Source organism: Lissotriton vulgaris, chromosome 2_1 (genome assembly GCF_964263255.1).
Source record: "Lissotriton vulgaris chromosome 2_1, aLisVul1.2, whole genome shotgun sequence".
Taxonomy (NCBI): domain Eukaryota; kingdom Metazoa; phylum Chordata; class Amphibia; order Caudata; family Salamandridae; genus Lissotriton; species Lissotriton vulgaris.
Window position 1 is genome coordinate 1291095111 of NC_141687.1, and position 24702 is coordinate 1291119812.

General features: G+C 44.3%; 1 protein-coding gene across 1 annotated transcript in view; it reads right to left on the reverse strand.

Annotated features, from left to right (window-relative positions):
- The window catches only part of ACTR3 (actin related protein 3), a 478950-nt gene that overhangs the window by 51810 nt on the left and 402438 nt on the right, over window positions 1–24702 (reverse strand). Inside the window, exon 11 of the mRNA XM_086957055.1 lies at window positions 1906–1989. Within this exon, the coding sequence (XP_086813181.1) occupies window positions 1906–1989 (84 nt within the window). The remainder of the gene's footprint in view (window positions 1–1905; window positions 1990–24702) is intronic.

Consider the following 24702-nt stretch of genomic DNA (forward strand, 5'->3'; position numbering starts at 1 on the left):
TGTAGCCGCCCTGCAGCAGAGTTGCGGACATGTGACCATTGGTCAGTGGACTTCCACCAATGGGAGAGACTAAGGACAGTGAAAGGTGGGGGTGGAGCGATACCTTGCACACAGCTGTATCTGACGAAGGCCGAGATGGCCGAAATGCATTATACGCGAGCTGCTTAAATAAAGATCTCCCGAACGTTTCTCCTGAGTGGCCTTCACCTCTTCATTTCTGGAGTGGCATGCTGGTGATTATATATATATATATATATATATATATATACACACACACACACACACACATATATATATATACACATAATATATACACACACATATATATATATATATACACACACACACACACATATATATATATATATATATATGCACAAAGAGCTTGCACTTTATGAACCAACAAATAACGTAATCCTACAACTGTAGGCAGATGGAAATATTAAAAAACTATAAGAGGGGGGAATTTGTCTCTTTACGTCTATACATTGACTGATATTCCCATACAGAAACACCAAATGCAGTGATGAAAGTACCATGAGAACCATTATTCCATCAAGTGAGACCCTGGTGGCAGCAAGTGATTACATGGTTCACACCTAGCCAAGTGTCTTTGTGAAGCAAAAAGAGATCCAGCCCGATACATTTCAAGCAAAATATGGCACTATAGAGCTAATTGAATTGTATGTAAAAAAAATAGTCAAATATGGCACAATAAAGCTAATTGAATTGTATGTTAAAAATAGTCAGCCATTCTTTCGTTAGTAAAAGACAAAAAGGAAAACAGTGAAAAAAATTAAAATAAATATATGTGTGCATGAAACATAAGAGCAGTTGTAAAATGAGGATATTGAAAACAAAATAGAGCATAAAAAATGGGAAAAGAGAACAAAAAAGAGACAGTCTATTGTTGGTTTCTATGAACATGTGATGTCAGAAAAAAAGTTTAAATTGTGAAAATTAAATGGTGTTCGATGTGTGAGCAAGGCAGGGGATCCTGCCGAAAGGCGAAGCAGCCTTAAAAGCAAAATAAAACGTTTGGAACCCTACCTTTGCTGTGTCGTCTTTCTGGTGAAACAGTGGTAACCAAAAGTGGAGTGTGTGTGTGTATATATATATATATATATATATATATATATATATATATATACACACACACACACACACACACACACACACACACACGAACATACATACACACATACCACAGATACTGCATAATTGGGGGGATTTTATTATAAAACATGCGTCAATATAAAATCCTAGGTTTCACAAAGAACCATGAAATATGGGTTTCTTTGTCACAGTCTGAAACCACTCTACAGATCTTTACCATTGTCAGGATAACTCAGGTTATGCGAAAAGGATAACTAAATTATGCAACAAATAATAATGTAGCACTTTCTTTGTAAATCCTATTTTCATCCATTTGAGCTGGAAACATTCGTTGTCAAACCTATAAAATTATGTTGCAAATGTCAAACCCATGACTATGTGGTAGACCTATAGCCATAGATCAAATAATTTCACAGAACCTCAATTATTGCCTATTGCTTTATCACTCCTTCAGTCATGAAAGTTAAACTTAAAAATAACAATGAATTACAGTCAGTGCCTGTAGTCGGCTGCACTTCGAAGAAAACATCTTATTCAAGTTAACTCACCTAAAATAAACATGTAATACAAAAATACAAAACTGGCAACATGTAATATGGTTCTATATTGAAATGTCTAGATTCTGGTGCCATTTACAAATCAATCGGCCTTTAGCCTCAGGGTTTATGATGTGGGCCATATTACATGGTTGACAGTTATGTGAGATACATGATATTATTAAGCAACCAGTGTTTAATTAGCCTATTCATTTTGAGCGTTCAATGAGGTAACAGATAAGCGTTAACTTACGGTGGAAGCCAGCATTGATCCGCCAAACCAGACTGCATATCTCTGCATATGGTGTGTAATTACTTGCACATCAATAGGTTTAGGCTGAAAAATATGAATGACAGCTTACAAAAACAAATTACAAACCACAAGAGTTTAAACTGTTATACAACAATTGGTTATCAAAGCATTTTTTTCGACCAAAGCATCCACTTAAACGATATGAAAATTAATCGCGATGAAGTCAAATGATAAATATATTTCACTAATTTTCCCCTGAAGTGCTTCTCTATACAATAAAAAAAAATTAATCTCACTCTTCCATTTCTTGTGGCTTCTGATTTCATATGCATCGCACCCTAGTGTCAAAATCAAAAAGTCTTGAAAATGTATGAACAGATTTACAAATGTCTGCCTAACAATCCTCCCCTAATTAAGTAATTTGCAACCCCATGTAGTCACTACTTTGTAACCAGTTGAACAAGGCACAGGCTTTAAAGGGGAGACGCTTATTAGACAACGGTTTACGAAGAGAACATTTCATTGATAAATTAACTGCTTCAAGATAACGAAGCTTGTACAAACTAGAGCTACGTTAACAAAAACCTGATTAGACTCCCTAACTTTAATTCTTACTAGAACAAAAAGTATAATGCCTGACCCTATTGAACAAGTTACTTACCTTCGGTAACGCTTTTTCTGGTAGATACAGTATCTGCCTGTGGATTCCTCACCTTGTGAATATCCCCCTTGTGTCAGCAACATTCGGACATTCTTTTTGTAGCTTCGCGCCGATGTGGACTTGGACGTCATAGAGACACGGCATTGCTCGCAACTCCGCTGATGTCACCGACGCCTACAATAGGCCCACGCCGGCGTGATGACATCAGTTCCGCCCTTTTTTCTGTGCCTTCGAGGCACACGGATGGACCAATGACAGTAGATATATACACAGTATACACAGTACACAATAGTCAAGGTAACACACACAGGGAAGCAAATGCAGAAAACATTTGAAATAACACATTTTCTTGACCTTGAAGTAAAAACATTACAGTAATTCTGGCATAGAAGAGTGGACAACGGGGAGGCGGGCGGGTCAGTGAGGAATCCACAGGCAGATACTGTATCTACCAGAAAAAGCGTTACCGAAGGTAAGTAACTTGTTCTTCTGATAGATACATCTGCCAGTGGATTCCTCACCTTGTGAATAGAGTCCCACAGCAGTCCCCACTCCCGGAGGAGGGTGTCCACTCTTCTAAACCAGGAAGTCTTGGAGAACTGAGTGCGCAAAGTGACTCTCCCTCCTCAATTCGGTATCTAAGCAGTAATGCTTCGCGAAAGTGAAGTGTGGAGGGGGGTCCAAGTCGCGGCTCTGCAAATATCCTCTACAAGCACACCTCTAACCAATGCTGAAGTTGACGACTTCGCCCTTGTAGAATGAGCCTGTATACCCTCTGGTGGTTCCTTACCGGCCAAAGAGTAGCAGATCTTAATGCAGAGGATGATCCATCTTGATAATGTTCTTTTATGGACCACTCTTCCTTTTTTACAAACAGCAAAACCAATGAAGAGCTGGTCATCCATACGACAGTCTTTCGTTCTGTCCATGTAAAAGCTTACAGCCCTCTTTGGGTCTAGACGATGCAGTCTCTCCTCCTCCTTGGAAGGGTGAGGGGGAGGATAAAAGGTAGGAAGGGTAATGGATTGACCAAGGTGGAAAGGAGTCACCACCTTAGGGAGAAAAGCAGCCCTGGTCCTAAGAACCATTCGATCAGCATGAATGGTCACGAATGGGGGCTTGGAACTAAGCTTGTAGCTCACTTACCCTCCTTGCTGATGTTATTGCAACGAGGAAGACTGTCTTTAGAGTCAAGAGCCTCATAGGACATTTGTGAAGGGGCTCAAAGGGAGCACCCATCAAAAAGGTCAAGACCAGATTTAAGTCCCACTGAGGCACAATAAAAGGAATAGGAGGGAACTTATTTGTGAGGCCCTTCAAAAACCTCAGCACTACAGGAGACTAAAAAAGATGGCTGGTCTGGCAAGCAGAGAAATGCCGACAGCACTGAAAGATAGCCCTTAACTGTTGCAACAGCAAGCCCTTGCCGCGCCAGAAAAAGCAAACTGGAGAACATCAGATAAATTGGCTTTCAAAGGGTCAATTGTTTTCTCTCCACACCATGCGACAAATCTTGACCATCTGTAAGAATATATGGACTTAGTGGAGTCACGCCTGGCTGACAAAATGACATCCACCACATCAGGCGGGAGAGAAAAGGAATTCAGGTTGCCCCGTTCAATCTCCAGGTATGAAGGTGTAATGTCTGGAGGTGGGTGTGTAGTACCTGCCGCTCCATCTGAGAGAGGAGGTCTGCCCTGAGAGGGAGACGTAGCGGCGGGTGAGAGGAGAGGTGGAGAAGATCTGTATACCACACCCTTCTCGGCCAATCCGGGGCGACCAATGTAACTTGGGCCCGGTCTTGGAGAATCTTCCTCAGAACCCAAGGAATCAAGGGTATGGGAGGAAACGCGTAAAGGAGTTGACTTCCCCAACTCAACTGAAACGCGTCCCCCAAGGCTCCTTGCATCAGATACTGGAGACTGCAGAATGACAGTCAGTGAGCATTCTCGTGAGTGGTAAACAGGTCCACCCAAGGAGTTCCCCACATCTGAAAGATGTCGCGAACTACCTCTGGATGGAGCCTCCACTCGTGGTCGGCCGAGAACTGCAGACAGATTGTCTGCACGAACGTTCAGAACCCCGGCCAGATGATTTGCCATCAGACAAATCTGATGGTCCTGAACCCAGGACCAGACCCGCAGTGCCTCCCTGCTGAGACACTGCGACCCCACTCCTCCCTGTTTGTTGATATACCACATCGCAGTCGTGTTGTCCGTCAGGACTTGAACCGACCGACCACGAAGGGAAGGAAGGCCTTGAGTGCCAAACGTATCTGCCGCAATTCCAGAAGGTTGATATGAAGCAACCTTTCCTCTGGAGACCAAAGACCCTTGACCTCCAGATCCCCCAGAAGAGCACCCCACCCTAGAGTGGATGCATCCGTTATAACTGTGGCCACCGGATGAGGCAGATGAAAAGGCTTCCCTTGAGACAGGTTGCCTTCCACGCCCCACCAAGACACATCCGCTGCAGCTTCTCTGGAGATCCTCACTGACTCCCTAAGATCTCCGTTGTGCTGATACCTCTGCCTGCGGAGACACCACTGGAGCGCCCTCATGTGCCAGCGTGCATTGTTGACCAACAGAACGCATGAAGCCATCAGACCGAGCAGGCAAAGGACCTTCAGGACTGGAACAACAGCTCCACTGTAAAATAAAGGTATCATTTCCTGTATGTCGCGAATCTTTAAGGAGGAGGGAATGCACGCCACGCAGTTTTATCCAGAACCGCACCTATGAACAGGTTGTGCTGGGAGGGCACCAGGTGAGACTTGGGTACATTTATTGAAAAACCCAACCTGTACAACAACTGGGTTGTCTCTTGCAGATGTTGGAGCACTTTCTCAGACGACTCTGCTTTGATCAGCCAGTCGTCCAAATAAGGGAATACCGGGATTCCAGACCTTCTGAGATTGGCTGCCACCACCGCCATCACCTTGGTGAAGACTCAAGGCGCAGTAGTAATCCTAAAAGGAAGGACCGCAAACTGGTAGTGTTGCGACCCCACCGTAAAACGGAGATACTTCCTGTGCGACTTCAGGATTTGTATGTGAAAATACGCATCCTGCAAGTCGAGCGACACCATCCAGTCTTCTTCCAGCAGTGCTTGAAGAACCTGTGCAAGGGTGAGCATCTTGAATTTCTTTTGTTTCAGATAGATATTCAAGATCCTGAGATCCAGGATTGGACGAAGTCTGCCATCCTTCTTGGGGATCAGGAAATACCGGGAGTAGCATCCTTTACCCCTTTCCTGCTCTGGAACCACCTCTATCGCACCCTTTCTTAACAGAGCCTGTACTTCCTCCTGTAGAAGTAACAGATGTTCCTCTGTGCAATAACCTTGCCAAGGAGGGTAATTGGGAGGAAATTCCCGAAAGGTAAGGGCATACCCATTTTCTACGAGATTGAGAACCCAAAGATCTGATGTAACCGATTCCCAATCCTGAAGAAAGTAGGTAAGCCGACCCCCCCACCGGACCCACATGATCCTGAATGGCGGATCTAGGGCTGCTTTTCTGTGGCTGGGGGGTTGGAGGAGAGGGAGGAGGAAGAGGCTTTACGTCCTCAAGGACGAGACCTTTGCTTTCCCCTGTATGACCTATACAAGGTATTTTGCTGCTGCTGCTGTTGCTGCTGCTGACCTGGTCTATAGGTCCGAAATGAAGAGCGTCCAAAACCTCTGAATTGCCTGGTCGTTGAACCTCTTACTTGAAGACCAAGAGCTTTAGCAGTTGCTCTGCTGTCTTTAAACCTCTCTAAGGCTGTATCTGCCTTCTTGCCAAAGAGTCCAACTCCATCAAATGGCAGATCCAACAGTGCTGCCTGCACGTCTGCTGAAAAATCAGAGGATTTTAGCCAAGCTGATCTTCTTGTGGCTACCGCAGTGCCCATGATCCGTGCCACAGAATCAGCAGTATCTAGACCGCTTTGGATAACTTGACGTGCTGCTGCTGGAGTATCAGACAACACCTCCTCAAAGTCACCCCTGCTGTCATCCAGAATCTTCGGAATCAACGTGCGCATTGAGTCCATAAGTGCGTGCACATACCTCCCCATGAGACAAGTGGCATTTGTTGACTTTAACGCCATACTTGCGGAAGAGAATGTCTTCTTGGCCACTTGATCTTGCTTCTTGGCCTCCTTGTCACCAGGCACCTGGGGAAAAGCACCAACTGACTTCTTAGAGCACGCAGCCTGAATTACCAGGCTTTCAGAAGGGTGAGATGTTAAAAAGACAGGATCTTCCGGTGCCACCCTTTATCTCCTCGCCACACTTTTTGAAACAGCAGGTGCAGAAAGAGGCTTTTTCCACACCTCCATAATGGGTTCAGTTAAAGCCTCATTAAATGGGAGTAACGGCTCCACTGCTATGTTTGGTGAATGGAGTACTTCCGTAAGCAGATTTGACTTAAATTCAACAGTTGGTAATGTCAAATCTAAAAGTCCTGCTGCCTTCCTCATTACCACATGATATGGCTGGACATCCTTTGAAGGCGCATCCGGACCGGATGGGAATTCCCACTCTGGGGAAAAATCTAGGCCACTAGCATCAGCCAGCTCTTCGAAGCAATCCTCATCCAGCTCACCTTCCTCCAAGTCTGGATGAGACTCGATGTACCTTCGTTCCTCCAAGAGGCGTTGTGCTTCCCTCCTGGACCTCTTTTACACGCCTCGCAGCCGGATCCACCATCTACTACGACGGAGCCGGAGCCGACGTCTGTACCGAATCCGATGGTCCAGATGGATGCTCCAAAGGTCTGCTTAGAGCGGGGGACACCGATATCGGAGTCGTCGACATCGGCCGTGCCGGTGTCGACCTCGGCGGAGCCGGGTACTGCCACGGCAGCGTCTGGGCTGGCATAAACGTCATGAATGGTGCCGGGGCATAAGAGTGTGGAACACCCAAATTAAATGCCAGTGGACCCATGGGACCCGAAGGTGCACCAGAGGGGTACCATGACCTCGAGAATATGCCATACATAGTTTTCAGGAACGCAGATGGGTCCTGGCCTGGTGCAGTAAAAGATGGATGAACACCCTCAGGCCGATCGAGGTAGGTTCGAATCCGGCTCTTCTACAGGCGCCCATTCTTCTTCCTCCACAGGAACTTCCTCCTCCTCCTCCTCTGGAGACGGCGTCGGAGTTGGATTAGAAGCCAGAGCCGGAGAATGAACTTGTGACTCCTAAGGCGAGGCCTCACCTTCCCGATCCGAATTCTCTTGCGGCGGGATCACCTTCGATCGAACCTTTTTGGGCGACCTAGACTTCGAGCCCGACTTCTCACCTGAATGACGTCGAGACTCATGCCTCCTTCTCTTGTGCTGCTTATGCGACCTCGAAGCATGTTCCGACGAGGACTTCGAAGCCGATGCCTCTCAAGATCTCCATCTTTACTTCGACCTCGACTTCGTCCTCATTGAGCGGGATCTTGAAGTCTTCCTACCTTTGTCGGCTTTCAGCTTCGCTACAAGAAGTTTGGTTTCCCTCTCTCGCAGGGCCTTTGGGTTCATTTTTCGGCACGATGAACATCCATCCACGTCGTGGTCGGAGCTTAAACACCAAATACAGTCTTGGTGCGGATCCGTAATGGACATCATCTTCCCGCACACCCTGCAGGGCTTAAATCCGGTCTTAGTCGACATTTTAGGGAGACAGAGGCAAGAGAACAAGAAAACAAGGAAAAACAGTAACAGAGTTACCAAAAGCTACTGAGTATCCCGAAAGCGTTAGCGTCGACAACGCTGAAAAAAGGGAACTGATGTCATCACGCCAGCGTGGGCCTATTGTAGGAGTCAGTAACATCAGCGGAGTCGCGAGCGATGCCGTGTCTCTATGACGTCCACGTCGGCGCGAAGCTACAAATTGAATTTCCGAATGTTGCTGACGCAAGGGGGATATTCACAAGGTGAGGAATCCACTGGTAGATGTATCTATCAGAATTTATTTTTAGGGAAGATAGCTACTTCTAAACTACCTACTTATAGATCATTTATCACCAATGCTTACAGGACGGTATGCATGAATCTCTTGGCAGTGGAGAAGTACTACAGGAGAATCAACAAGGACCCTACCTCGCGGATTAAGACCATTGAAACACCAACTACCAAAGCTCTAGAAGAGAACTAGATCACTAAAAAGGAACGTGATCTCCTCAATGCGGATGACCCCAGGGTGCCTATCTTCTATACCATACCGAATATATACAAAGGCAGACTTCCACCTTCCGGCTGACCAATTGTTTCGGGCTTAGGGTCCATCCTTGAAGCACTGTCAGTGTATACAGACTGGCTTTTGAGACCACTAGTTACACGCATAAGAACTTGAGTCCAAGACACCAAACATCTGCACAATCTCCATGCAGATCTCCAATACAATTTGAAGGAAAACATCATGGTGTATCTGGATGTGGAAGCATTGTACACCAGCATCCCTCAAGAAGAAAGTCTCTGTTGTTTAAGAACGTTTAACACAGGAGGAGTGGCAATGGGATGCACCAGTCAGCTGTATCACCTTAGCTCGAATGGCTCCGACTGAATTCTTTTAAATTTGAAAATCAGATGTACCAGCAAGTCCATGGGACTTCCATGGGCAGCACATTTGCGCCAAGTATAGAATGCCTGTACATGGGATATTTTGAAGACCAGTACATTTGGAAGAATAACCCTTTCTCTAACTCTCTGTAAATGGTACAGGTATGTAATGGTACAGGTATGTAGTCGATATCCTGGTGATTTGGAAAGGAATTTTAACCAGCCTTACGGAGTTCTGAGTGGATTAATCATCTTAATCCTCACCTACGTTTCACTGTCTTCCAATAGTGAGATGGTCTCCTTTCTTGATATTAACCTCATTGTACTTTGGTATCCTCACTATACACTAAACCTACAGATACAAATAGCTTATTGCGTTTCGCTCCCTTAAAGAGAATTTACCAGTGGGTCCGTTTTTGAGGATCTGTAGAAACTGCGGACCTGTCCCATTACAAGAAGGAAGCAGAAATCCTAACAAATAAACTAGAACAGCGAGCTTACCCTAAAACAATCATTGAAAAGGCAATAAAAAGATCACAGAACACACCCAGGGCAGCCCTTCTAGAGACTCTTCAGAAGAGTGAGACAGACACATTAATCTGTGTCACCACATACAATACCGCCTCAAACCAGATCAAGAAGATTATTAACAAAAAATGGCCCATTCTCACATAAAAAAAAAACATTTGAGAAACCAATGTTTTCCTTAACCCCTTCTGTGCTGCGCGGATTTCCCCCCGGGGCTGAACGTTCCATTGGGCCTATGGAACCATGACGGAACGGTTCCGTCATAAGCACAGGCCACCTTATGCTCATGACGGAACCGTTCCGTCACGAGCATGGAAGGGGTTAAGAAGGAACAAAAGCCTGATACACACTAACACATACAAACCGAAACAGATCAATCAACTCATACTGTGGAACCAACGCCCGGTAGTGGGACACTATCCTTGTGGATCGTGTGTGGTGTGCCCACTAAAAGAGCATTCCAAACTAATTGACTTAGACCTGCGATACCCATGGGAACAACAAACAAACTAATTGTAATACAGATAACGTTGTTTACCTAATCCAATGTCCTTGCCAGCTAAGATATGTTGGTATGACCAGCAGGAGAATAAAAGTTAGGATAAGTGAACATCGCAGTACCATCAGACGTGCCATCAAACCACAAAACTCACTGCTCACTACCTAGAAAAGGGACAGTGACACTGACAAAGTGGAGAATAACTGAAAAGGTACAGAGCACAGTTAACTTAACAAAAAAACGACTTGAACGTGAACAGCGTTGGGTCTATAGGTTAACCACATCGCTGCTGTGGTTATTTTTCCCCTGTGCTGGAAATTGCTATTTTGCTGGTGTCATGACGAGCTCAGCTCGTCATCAGCACAGCTCAACTGTGCCTCATGACGAGCTGAGCTCGTCATGAGCATGGAAGGGGTTAAAGACACACAAGAACGGATTGAATAACTGTATACCTTGTAATCAACTTAACAGATGAGCAGTCCATACATCACAATCGGTACTTTTACCTTTAGCTTACGTATTTATCTTTGCGACATCTGTACCATTGCTTTGCCCAACCTAATAAAAATGCCCCTACCAATAAAAACACAGCACATCTCTCGGTAGTTTAAGCCCTGTCCCCCTTCTTTTCATGGCACACCCATGTTCCCAGGCGGATAAATCCTGTAGCTAAAATAAGTTTGAGCCTGCATGCTTCAGAATACCACATCTTTACTAAAACGTCCTGTAAATTTTTACACCTTTCATGATACATCCAGGACTTTGTACCCGGTTTTATAGCAGTCTTGTTCACATCCGAATTTAATAAAGTCTTCTCAGAATGTAAAAAATGTCACTGTCCAGCAGCATCCACTGAACTATTTAGATATACCATATTGCTCTAAGCATAAAATTATACAAATATCAAGGCCACATCCTAATGGTTGAGCACGGTTACCAAAATAATTTGTATTAAGCCCCGGAGTTTACATCTCAATTCCGATTGTGAACAGAAAGGGACTACATCTCCCATGATCCCCTTGTTCACTCGCGTCCTTCTACACAAGCATGTCACTTCCGCTTAGCAGCGAGAGCACAACGCTCCTCCGGCATTTCCAACGTTCACGATAGGCATTTAATTGAATTTCCCCAGTCTGAAAGTTGCACCAAGCCCGGGGACACGAACCGAACAGGTTACACCGCGTGGCGGGACCCTTGAGGATGTAAGTAGACGACAACTTCAGTCTCTACATCAACAGGTATGTTTACTCGCATGATGCTGGAGGAGATTAAGATTTTGGCAACTGACTGCTGTCTTTTCTGTCTCTCACTTGTTCCACTACGCTGATTTCAATGCACTTTAAACATGATGCTGGAAACTAACAGAGTCTGACTAAAGGGCTACCCCTGTCTCGGAGTCCCCAGAGATACGATTACTCTTCTGAGATGGGGTAAGGTTGACGAGTGTGAATGCTAGTGAGAGGACATGCACCATGAATGATAGTGTTTTTAACGGTTTGATGAGAGAGACACAGATACGAGTCTTCACAGAGAATGGACACGCGCCAGCACAGGTGAATATTGACAGTTTTGCAACACATTGCCACAATATTCAATTCTACCACCAAGCTACATTTGGCAAATGTATATGTCACTGCAGATGCTTTGTAGCAGATATGTAGTATGACGTGATCTGAGCACCCTGCATTTCAGAGATTTTGGGTTCAGGCTGAAGCAAGTCACATTTGGGAAAGTCTGAAGTGTACTGATAAACATAGTGCACTATGATCTTTTTTTTTTCGTTTTTCCTTTCTGTGACCACTGAACATAGATTCATGATCTATAAGTAGGTAGTTTAGGAGCAGCTATCTGCCCTAAAAATAAAAATAGGGTATGGCATTCCCCCAACTAGTCCTTTCGTCCAGGGAGGACTACTATATTCTCTGTCCTGAAGAAAGTCCCGGACCAATATGGCCAGTCATTCTGAAACATGTTGGCACTAGGGTCGTAGGACCATAAATATCCTGTCTGACCCCATAACCTTTGTTTTAATATCCCCATCAGATCCACGATTAAAGGGATACTGGGGTCTGGTGGCAGGTTTTTAATCTTTACCTCCCCCGGGCTGCATTTATTCAAGAGCTCCCTGAAATATGGTTGAGCCCACCCTGACTTTTAGGCATCAGGGTGACCCTATGAGGAAGCATGACACCAGTAGGGTGTGTGAGGGTAATTAAAACAAAAGGATGTGTGTCCTTCCCTACTCGCTAGTAGAGATCAGCTCATCAATCTGAATAAGAGGTTTCCCATCCGATTTCATACAGTGTTACTTTTAGTTGGTTAGTAAACTCTGGTCAGATACGTGGAGTACTTGTTGTGAAGTAGTGTATACACACGGGAGGACGTACTCCCACCACTGGATTCCTCTCGACCCTTCCGGCACAGGGAGTTTGCTCCCTATGTATGCCATAGTACATTAGAGTTCAGCAAGCCTTCAGGTGGAGTAGGTGGTTTACTAATAAGACTAGTGAAGTAATAGTTTGGCTCACTGGTTAGAGGCGGCAGACCCGAGAGCAGAGGACGGCCCGGGACCAGGGTTCGATTCCCGGCGCGGCAGGTTTCTGGACCAGGGTCAACGGACTCGATAATTCTCTCGCCTCGGTGCCCACTCTGATCAGCGATCACACTCTGCAACTCTGGGCATTAGCTTGCCTCATCTTCACTAACGGCCCCACCAGACCGCCGGGGATGCCTGGTCTCACCCTGGAGATGCCCATTAAGGGACCATCTCTCAGGGAAGCCAGGAAGGGTTTCGCAGCGGTCGAAGCGCCTTGGGACCCTACGGGTAAGTAGTGCGCTATATAAATGCCTATACATTTACATTTACAAAGTGGGAATCTGAAGCCACTTTAGGTAAAATAAAAGGTGAGGTCTTATTTCTATTCTATTGCAATGAAAAACTATGTAGATTGACAGCAAAGTAAGCTTGCAGAAGCAATCAGGAAAGCAGTCTGCCAGGTTAGATGCTGCAATGAAGCTTTGAGGATGGCTTGAAAGAGATGACCCATTAAATTAGAGAACACTTTTTGAGCTTCCGTGGTGGGGGAGGAGTCATTACTGGAGGATAAGCTATATTTAAGTCGTCAAGAAAGTCTTTAACTACTGAAAGTTTAAAGTAAGGCTGATGCGAGATTCTTCTGTATGCAGTTATAATCGCCAAATGGACTTTTTTTGATGAAAATTGCACCTTAAACTTGGACAAATGTATCAAGTATGTCATGATCACCGACATAAGTTTGTTTCAAATGTATTTTATTTGCACGAAAACTTAACCTCCATTTTGAGAGCATAACATCTGTTCCACGTCTAGGAGAATTCCTCAAAATGTCAATGCATGACTGAGGCAATTTTAGGTGTCCCTATTATCTGATTTCAGGAACCATGCTGACCAATACAACAAAGTCAGGTATGGATGAAACAATTGATCTTGCAACCTTGTTAGTAGGTTGTGTGCATGGTATTTTCTTGTGTGGTATTGTTGAATTTTGTCAGAAACAAACAAGAGGGAGCTTGCTGCCAATAGCCTCTGTTGTCATGAATGTTCTTCAGTCATTCATCCAGGGAACCATTAGGTTTTTTTTTTTTAAGAACCCTCATGCACCAACCTAGTTGGTGGCACGCTTCATCATTGGGTTCCCACCCAAGATGCTTAGCACATCCCAGGTGTGCTGCAACGCATGATTACAGTGGAGTTGGACTTGGCTTTATATGGTTGTAAATTTGTGAGTTGTTTTAAAACTGCCTCAAGGTTATGCTTTCCAATCGAAAATTTGTGTAATGGATACCCTGGGCAGGAAAGTAAAAGTAAATGATGTTAAGTGAGAGAATAGTGGTCTCAAATCACAGTGTATGGTCTCCATGTTTCAGTCAATTAGGTGTGCTATGAAGTCACAGTGGCTTTCTTCAGGACCAGGTGTACTAGGAATCCGCCTAGTGTAATGTGAGCATGCGCACTAAGGCCTACAGCAAAAGTATGGTGGATCGTAACATCTGGTTATCACGGCAGCTTACTGAAATCTGAAGTGGATAAAATGTGAGAACATTAAACAGGCCAACAACAGTAGCTCAATGAGCTCCAAAAACATGCGTAACCCGCAATCATGCCCGTATCAGGTAGTGGTGCTAGGGTGTCAAAACACAGTAAACTCTACTGTGTTAAAGATTTTTATTCTCACAACTTAGTGAGTGCTAAGTCTCCTGCTGGATAATGCTTTTACAAACCTAAAAGCATGTACCAGGAACAATACCAGATTTACACCATGCTAGTCCGTCAACAATCTTTGTGCCAGATGTGTGGTGCATTGGTGAGAAAAGTAGAAATAAAATGGCAGTGCACATACAGTGCAATCACCCGTGTGGCTTAAATTCTTAAAATCAGGAGTCTATGAAAACTCAATGTGCGCATCAATCTGACTGAGAGCTGTGAATGATAGTACATTCACATGAAAATATCACTCAATGTCACGTGGACTTCAGGTGACATGGATACGCCTGGGTGGGCGGGCCTGTAGTCACACACTGGAAATTGATATTCTAAGAAAGTCATCCTTACGCAACTGCTCTGAATGAGAATCTGAATCAGTATCTTGTGTATACAGATGAGGCTCCCCGACTTCGTCAAGGCAAGCCTCCTGCACTTTTGCCTAATAACCGCAGGACGATCCCAATTTTTTCAGGGCGACTGTCAGACCAATTAAAGTTGAGACGCCTACAGGGATCCTACCGTTCCACGAACCTGCATGCGGCTTCATGCGTGCGGCACACAGAGGAGGAGTTACCCCCTTCCATGTGGACTGAATACATCTTAGCAGCAAAATGCTGCTCCGAGAAAGCAGCATAAAATTAACTGCCCAGCCAATACAGGTCGCTTGAAATGGGAATATATAGGATTTATATTTCGGCAGACAGGATATCCGTCACCCTTGTGACGGAGTAACCAGTCTGCCAAGATCTAATCAGGCCCCGGAAAGACTAGGAAATAATTTTTTGTTGTTTTGGACTAGACAGTCACCCACTTGCTCATTAGGGAAATATCCTCATTTTATCTTCATCTTGTATTCTATAATCTTAAACCACAGCGATAGGCTCAGCAGTGTCGCTGGTTTGTGCCGATTAGGGCATAGAAGGTAATCTTCTAGTATGGAAAGGCCACCATCGCGTCCTCATCTCAAACGAATTCTGTAGGATTCGTTTGAGACGAGGACGCGACGGTGGCCTTGAGATGGTGTTTTATTATAGAATACAAGATAAAGATAAAATGAGGATATTTCCCTAATTAGCAAGTGGGTGACCATCTAGTCCGAAACAAAAAATTCTTTCCTCGTCTTTCCGGAATTGGATTTTCACAAAGATTTGTCATTTGGAATACATGAAGTATCAGGTCCAAGGCATAAAAATAAGCCCTGAAGAAGCCCTTGAGGGCGAAACGCGTAGGCGGCGGAGTACATGAAAAATCAATAAAAGCATTTTGAATACCACGCCATCTGTGTTGGGGATTCATCACTCCTGTTATCTATTGTGAATTTATGTATTGCATCTGAAGCATTAATTTTATAGTACACGTTGCCTCTCCACTGTGTGTTAAAGTTTTGATGTATTATTGAGACCAACATAGGTGGCTAGTCTCAGGAGGTGGGCAATAGTGAGTAAGTGTAGCTAGAACCAAAGACCGTTTTTTCTCTATAACTGAAAGGCAGTGCGGCAACGAACCCTGCCACCAAGTGCTGTGTTGTATCCACAAGTTACTACTTGTGTAACGATATATCTGTAAGAGACGTTAGTGATAGATTCCTTACCTTAGAATATCCCCAGGCTTCAGATTGGATCCGGAAATTTTTGCGTAGCAATACCCCTGCGCGTCGGTAGGAGTCGTCCGCGGCTCGGCGTCCGTCGGCGTCGTTAGCGCCGGAATGACGTCGTCCGAGTACTTAGACCCCGCCCATGCGCGCTGACGTCAGTTCTGATACACAGCTTTTCCGTGCCAGATACGCAGAGCCATGATAGAACCAACACTGGTGCCATGAAACTAGGGCCCTGAAAGGGGATGACCTTAACCCTAGACATCGGTTCGCAGAACGGGAAGGATGGGTGGGTCGGTAAGGAATCTATCACTAACTAATGTCTCTTACAAATATATCGTTACACAAGTAGTAACTTGTGCATCTGAAAGAGACACGTTAGTGAAAGATTCCTTACCTTAGAATAGATACCCCAGCAATACCAACCCCTGTGGTGGGTCTGCGAACCAATAATCACATCAGAAAGTCCTGGAGGACAGAATGGCCAAAGAAGCCATCCCTCTGAACTTGGCTGTCCAGGCAGTAGTGTCTTGCAAACGTGTGCAGCGAGGCCCACGTAGCTGCCTGGCAAATGTCCTGCAAGGGCACTCCTCGGCCCAGGGCAGTTGTAGTCGCCGTGGCCAGAGTAGAATGAGCCCGCAATCCAGCAGGGGGCTCCTTTTTGGCCATGGAGTAACATGCCTGGATACACAAGAGACGGGAGTGGAGCAGAGCGAAGAGCAAGAGCAAGGCTGTGAGCCGCTGCGGAGCCGCAGTGCCCCTCCCCCCTTTGACGGGGCCGACTTTACTGGAAGCCCCTAGCGCCCGAAGGAGCTGAATGTACCGGGAACCCTAGCGCCGACCTTAGCGCTAGCTTTAGCGGCGGCAACTGGGTTTTTCACGGGCATTGCTCCACTGTTTTGAGCGAAGCAAGTGGCGTGGGTTGATCTACGAGCGCCGCTTTTTAAAACCCAACGGGTGTATCGGTGCATTGGTGCATCTCGAGCCCGTGAGTCCTGTGAGCCCGGGCGCCCAAAAGCTCTTGAAAAGTCGGAAGCATCAGGAAGCCCTGGAGCCTTGATACCGGCGCTGATGTTGGTGAGAGGCGTTGGTGAGAGACGCAGCTCCAGGGTACAGACTTGTCGGCTTGGGCTGGTCCCGCCCGGCAGTGTCCTCGAGAGGTGGTTGCAGTCTCCGGCCGTGGAACGGGCTGGAGCGGAGTAGCAGAGACCGGGAGAGCTGTTCATCTTACCCGCAATCCATCCTACGTGTCTACCAACGTCCCCTCTCTGCAGAGCACGGTACCCGTGGAAGCTTTCCCATCTGAGGAACTAACACAGAAGGTTGGAAGTGCGTTCCACAGCAGTGCTAAAGTCAGAGCCAGAGCCGTGAATAAACCTTCCTTGAGGTGCCGCTCGTATGCCGTAATTGGAGACTGTACAGCGACAGTGGTGAATAATACTGCTAAGTTTTGCCAGTAACTCCGGGATTGTTGACCCTTGCTCATTTTGCCCGAGAGAACTTTGAACTGAGGTGGGCGCGGGACTGCGAGTCCCAGGCGGCAGTGCGCACCGGAGACCGAGCACACCTTGGACTCTTCCCGCCCCCCCCCCCCCCCCCCTTCCCGGGTTCCACGGGTGCTGCTTGTAAGCTGTAATTGGAGACTGCACAGCGACGGTGGTGAATAATACTGCTGAGTCTTGCCAGTAACTGAGATTGTTGATTCTTATTTATTTTGCCCAAGAGAACTTCGAACCGAGATGGGTGCGGGACTGCGAGTCCCAGGTGGAAGTGCACACCGGAGACCGAGCGCACCTGGGACTCTTCCAGCCCAGTAGGTTGAGTTGGGCCTATTCTTTGTTCAAAAAGTGTTTGTTCTATTTACTTTTGTATTCTGTAGTATTTCCGCAATTGCGAAAAAAATATTTCTTTGTTTAGTTGTCAGTTGCAGTCAAGCCTTTGAACTCTACCATAGGAGTTAAATCCGACATCGGATTGTTTTAATATTCGCTTGAGTTTTTTGTGCATTTTTACTATCTTATTTCTGGAATGACAGCTAAAAAATTAAGGTCGGGGAGACTGTTGGTGGGAAGAACTTGCTCTAAGACCAAATCGAATCCTTTACGGAATAAGGACGGTCATGACATGCAGTTAAAAGGAAACTGTCAGCTATTCAGCCTATGGGAAAGAGGAAAGAATAAAATTACCATAGTAGGGTCTAAGTCCGATTACACTGCCGAAAGAGGCGATGTTATTAAATAACACCACAATGAGGGGCCCCAGAAATTCTATTGGTGTAATTGAACAAGGTAATAAGGAAGAGGATGTTAAATCCCAAAATAAAGAGAGAGAAGGTTTATCTAATTCTTCGGAAATGTTGGTGCCCTCTCCGCTAGCTCATGGTGATAAAAACACATATGCTGGCCAACCACCCTATGGTCCATTAGAATCCAGTTACAAAATAGTGGGTGTTACAGTGCATAATCTGCCTTCTAATCCCACTGAATTTCTCTTAAAAGACGCTTTGGGCTCATCTTTACCGAGGGAAGTGCAAAGTAATGATTCTATTTCTTCAGACTTAGATATGGAGCTCTGTAGGAGGTATATTGTTGAATAATCTAGTAAGATTACTGATCCTTTAAAGACCCCGGCAGCACGTGTTCCATCTGGACTTCAACTTTATAGCAGCACTCCATCTAATAAATCTTTGTTTAATATTTCTCAGTCAAATACTTCCATGAGCCCTGATCTTAACATAATGGGTATTGATCCTATTCAATAAATTAGATCAGATAAACCGGTCTCTGATTCTCCATCTTCTTTAGAACATTTACTCTCTTCTATTTTAAAACTATTGGAAAATGTTGTTGGTGGTTCAGATTGTGTTCTGGAAACAGTAACTCAAATATTGAAGGTTCTAGTGAACAATAAGCAGGGGAAGGAATCAAGTCCAAATTTGGGATCTAGTTCTCCAGGGCCCAAAGCGAAGAAACATACGTTGATAGAGAATGAGTCCTTGAAAGTGCTAGAAATTCCAGTCCAAGTAGGACTGGATGAAGATCTTTACTGTACCGATAGAAAGAAGTTAGAATCCCCCATGTGAGTCCCCGTATCTAATTGTGTAGTAGAGCTTGATCAAGTAATTGAAATTATGGATGATCCCGACACAAGGGTAGATAAAGATTTATTCCCCATTTTTAAACTGCAGAAAAATGATGAAGATGAGGGTGTACCGGACCCAGAAGAAAAGAGAAAAAAGGGCAAAAAAGGGAACTCTAAAAAGAATGGGGGAAAAAAGAGGAAACCAATACGGAGATTTGGAAAAAAGAGACTGAGTAAAATCCACTTTGATGAGCAGTTGGAAATCTCTACTATAAAAGCGCCTTGTCAAGCATCTCTAATTAAATCTCCCCAAGATGAGATTCAGGAAGTAAAATTAGTTCAAGAGTCATTAACATCCACAGATCAAGAGGTAGTCCTATATATCGACCCAAATCGACTGTCTCACTAATATTTTCCCTCTCTCATCTGGTGTCCTTAATATCGAAACTTGGGGGTGTGGGCGCATAATTATATCCCCCCAGGGGAACAGAGGAAACCAGTCGGCCTCGCTTTAACAGCTCTTAACCCTCTAGCTAAATCATTCTCGGATACGCTGGGAAGAGAAGGGGCTCCAAAGAGACCTGCTGAGATTCTTAAAGAGGAAAATACCGACACTTATTTTAGATTTTTTCCCTTTGTTTGATTTAGATTGTACATTAAATAGATCCCGGCTTCTTAAATGCTTTCAGGAGACTGCAGGTCTGAAATTAATGCAAACCTCCGATATAGATACAGTAACAATCTTGAAAACAGAGGTTGGGACTAACAAGGGTAAAGTTTTACTCTAAACTTATTGTAAACCACATCCTTCAGTGGTCAGAAGGTTTTCAAAGTAAAGGGATTGATGTCATGCCTTTTTTGGAGAATTTCCGCCTTGGCAGAATTGTTGATAAGTCTTCACTCCTCCAAGGCAGCTCCTGGCGGAATTGTCAGGACAGGCGGTTATGATGATCTAAAATTCTAAAGACACCCGTTATGTGACACATATTAATACCCATCTTTCTTCTCTTAAAAGAAACGCGGCTGAAGAGAGTCTCCAATGGAATTGGTTACCTCGAGTGCTTTCGAGGAAACCTATAAAAAAATTCTGAGTTATATCCCAGTCTTTAGCAATGACCTAAAAATATTATCTTGAAATGCCGCTGGTATGAAGAATAATACTGAAAAATTACAATTCCTTCACTCATTAGAGGCCAGTGTGATCTGTCTCCAAGAGACGTGGTGCACTGAGAAAATTTCGGTAGGAAGGGATTACTTCGTACAGGAGGGTAGAGCCTCTCCCTCTAGGAGAGGTCATGCAAGAGGGGGTATTGCATGTATATTGTCTAATCGGATAAATTGGAATTTTTCCCATTATTTAGATCCTAGCAATCTTTTTCAGGCAGTAACGTTGTTTAAATCTGATAATGCTGAAGTTTGTAAACCTATTGTCTTGATAAATGCCTATATTCCTCCAGATGCTGGTTTTAATTCAATTTTAAAGAAGGTCTTTTCTTATGTAAAGAAAATTGCAGAGAAGGTACCTGCTCCCCATATAATCCTTGTAGGGGATTTTAATTGTAAAATCTCTAATTTTAGTTTGTCTTTGTTTAGAAACAGGCACAGTGAGGAATCTCTGCAGATTCCCCAAGCCCTTTTTCCTGGGAATATCAAGACAAATAGGAGAGGGAAAATGCTTCTTGAGGAATTGGCTGAAATGGATGGGGTTATTGTGAATGGAAGGCTCCCTTCTGATTCTCCGGCGAACTATACACATAAAGCTAACCAGAGTGAATCAATTTTAGATTATGTAATGGTGGAAAATTCTGCCTTTTCCCTGCTGAAAGATCTTAAGGTCTCCCACACACTTTATATTGACCATAAAGTTTTAGCTTTTACTATAAATATAAATTCACCAGAAATTGATTGTTGGTCTTTGAATAGTGATCTGGTCAGTTTTGGAGACAAATCAGTAAGATGCTATTGGAATGCTAGGACCGTGAGGGGTTTGGAGAGTATCCTTGATGCTAGAGTAAATGACTTGGTAAACTGGAAAGGATTTGAAATAGAGCGTTTTTTAGACTTTATGAAGGTGGTGATTTCTGTTGCTAAAAAATCTAATTGGAAAAGAAATACTACAATACTTCCCCGTTCCCTTCGATGACTAAATATAGAAATAAAGCTAGTAAGAGAACAATATTTGAATAATTCTCCTGAAAGATCTCGTAGAATAGTTTTATTAAAAAGAAGGAGAAGAAGATTAAAGGCTAAGATGAAAAAAGATAGGGAGGACTCCTTTTGGATTAAACTAAGGGAGGATGCTTCTAGAGGCCAAGCAAGACTATTTTGGTCACTCATAGGGGAGGGATCTGGTGTAAGATCAAGTTATCTTCCAATTCCCATTGAAGAACAAACCTGGGTGGATTACATTACAAATGTATATGCAAGTAATGGAACGGTGGTACCTGCAAGAAGAATTAATGAGGATAATCATGCTTTAGGTCCTCCTTCTGAAAAAGTTTTTGAACTGGCTATTAGGGAACTGCGTTCCTCTGGGGCAATGGGACCGGATGAGATTCCTATTTCGGTCCTAAAGCAAAATGGCGGAATGTGGAGCAAAATTCTTCACCCGGTGTTTAAACTTTGTTTTCTGAGTAGAACTGTTCTCCCCTCTTGGAAGGGGAGTATATTGATTCCCCTTTCTAAGAAGGGAGATAGGATGGCCCCACAAAATTATTGCCAAATTGCCCTTTTGGACGCAATTGGAAAAGTCTTTGCAAAATGCCTCCTGAAGTTAATTCAGGATTGGGTGGATAAGAATAATGTACTACTCTTTGAGGCGACGGGTTTTCGCAAGGGGTATGGCACGATGGACAACTTAACGGCCCTTCAAGTAATATCTGATAAATCTATCAAGGTCCGAGGTGGGAGAGTTTATGTAGCATTTATAGATTTCTCCACAGCTTTTGACAAAGTCGATCGTCAATTGCTGTGGAGGAAACTATCGGACCTTGGCATGCCATCTGTTACTGGATTTAGTCCAGGCTCTTCATTCTGACACCTGGTGTAGAGTTCTTCAGGGAGGGGAAAGAGGCCTATCTCAAGTCATTCCTTCCGCCAAAGGACTAAAACAAGGTTGTTTGTTGGCTTTATTACTATTTTCCATATATATATATATATATATATATATATATATATATATATATATATATATATATATATATATATATATATATATATATATATATATATATATATATATATATATATATATATATATATATATATATATATATATATCTGATCTTCCCCAGTCCTTATCCTTATGTGAAGGTGTTGCCCCCATTTTTGGGGGATAAACCAATTATATGTTTATTGTATGCAGACGACATATTAATATTGGACCCAACTCCAAAAGGATTAAATAGCCATCTGCAGGCACTTCACATGTATGCAGAGATTCTCCACTTGCAGATAAATATTTTAAAAAGTAAAGTCATGTGTATGACAGGAAAGAAAAAACATATATGAGAATTTTATGTGGTCGGTAGGTGGACATAAGTTAGAAGTTGTAAAATCATATGTCTTTCTAGGGAAAATAGTATCTGCTAATTTGAGTGATAAAGCCCATATAGATTATAACATTCGGAAGGCAATGGCACAAGGCAAGGGTTTAAGTGCACTCTATAAATCCACAGGCAAAAGACATTTTGTTTATTTGTTAGAGGCCTTTCGCGCTAAAATCCCGGCCTCTTTACTTTATGGTATCGAACTACTTGAACTAGGGCAATGGGGTTTCTTACATACTACTGAGGGCAGACTCTTGCGGTACTTATCTTCGGTTAACAATGGCTGTACTGTGGCCTCCCTTAGGTTAGAATTTGGTATGTGTAGTAGCTGGGTTCAGGGCCTTGCTGGGATAGTACGATGGGTTTCATGTCTGGCAAAAGGAAAACCTGATACTCTAAGATACCTTATACAAAAAGAACTATTGGGATCCCTAAAAGAGAAGTCTCTAATTGTAAAAAACTTTAGAAGGGCGGTTGCTCTATTGCAATTGGATGAATTAACTCTGTTTACTCTATCTACACACCAGTTGAAGTCCACTCTATGACTGGCTACATGGAATCTAATTTTTGGGATGGATAAGGATACCTGTATCCTAAAGAAAGGTGTCTCTTCGGTCATTGGATTCTATTTATTTAGAAACATGCAACCTTATGCCTCTTGGAACCTTCCTCATGGTATACGGCGTTTTTGATACCTTTTGAGACAGGACCTTCTCCCTTTGAACAATTTACTATCCAGATGGTATGGTTCCTCAGCAATGTGCAACCAGTGTGATAATAAGATCCAGGGCATTGTTCATGTTCTTTTTGTATGCCCGGCTCTATTGTCATACCGACGAAAATGGTTGAGAACAATTGGTTTACAATTGAGTATTTTGACTGCCAGCTACAATCCCCCTAATGAAATGTTTTGCTATAGAATTTTGAACTTTTTAAAATGTTTTCTAGACTTATATTAATGGATATGAAATTGCTTTTTTGTTTCTCCACCGTATTTGTATTTGCATGTAATTGTAATTTTCTCTTATGTTGCTCTTTTATGTTGATCTCGTGTGAGTTCCAAAATCATAAATAAATTGAAAAAAATTGGATACACAAGATGACCACTGCGAGATGGTCCGCTTGTGCACCGCCTTTCCCTTCTCAGCGCCCACGTAACCAACAAAGAGTTGGTCATCCACCCGGGACTGGCGTGTGCGATCCAGATAATAAGAGAACGCACGTTTTGGGTCCAGACGGTGGAGCCTCTCCCTCTTTCGAGGGATGCGGAGGCGGAAAGAAGGTGGGCAAGGTAATGGACTGCCCGATGTGGAAGGCCCTGACAACCTTGGGCAGGAAAGAGGGTCTCGTCCGCAACACAACCTTGTCCGGATGGACAGAGAGGAAAGGAGGTGTGGAAGAAAGAGCCTGGAGCTCACTCACTCTCCTGGCAGAGGTGATGGCCACCAGGAAAGCAGTCTTCAAAGTGAGAAGACAGAGAGGACAGTTATGGAGCGGCTCAAAGGGAGCACACATTAGGTAAGTAAGTACAAGATTCAAGTCCCACTGGGGCATCACGAAGGGAACAGGAGGGAACATGTGTGTGTTGCCCTTCAAAAACCTATTTACAATGGGGGACTTGAACAAGGAAGGCTGATCAGGTAGCCGTAAGAAGGCGGAAAGGGCAGAAAGGTAGCCCTTGAGAGTGCCCAGAGCAGAGCCCTCCTGGGCAAGAGAAAGAAGAAAGAGGAGAACCTCAGAAAGGGGTGCAGAGAGTGGGTCCACAGCCTTTGCTGTGCACTATGCCACAAATCTGTTCTACCTGCAGGCGTATACCGACTTTGTGGAGGGACGCCTGGCTGCCAGAATGATATCACAGACTTCGGGAGGCAAGTCAAATGGCCTCAACTGCCGCCGCTCAATCTCCAAGCTTGTAGGTGGAGACTAGACAGGTTCGGGTGCAGAACCGTACCCTGCTGCTGCGACAGAAGGTCCTCCCGAAGAGGCAGACGAATCGGGGGATCGACGGACATGCTGAGTAGCTCGGGATAACAGAATCTTCGTGCCCAGTCCGGAGCCACAAGAATACCCTGAGCCCGGTCGCGCCTGATCTTCAGCACTCTGGGCAGAAG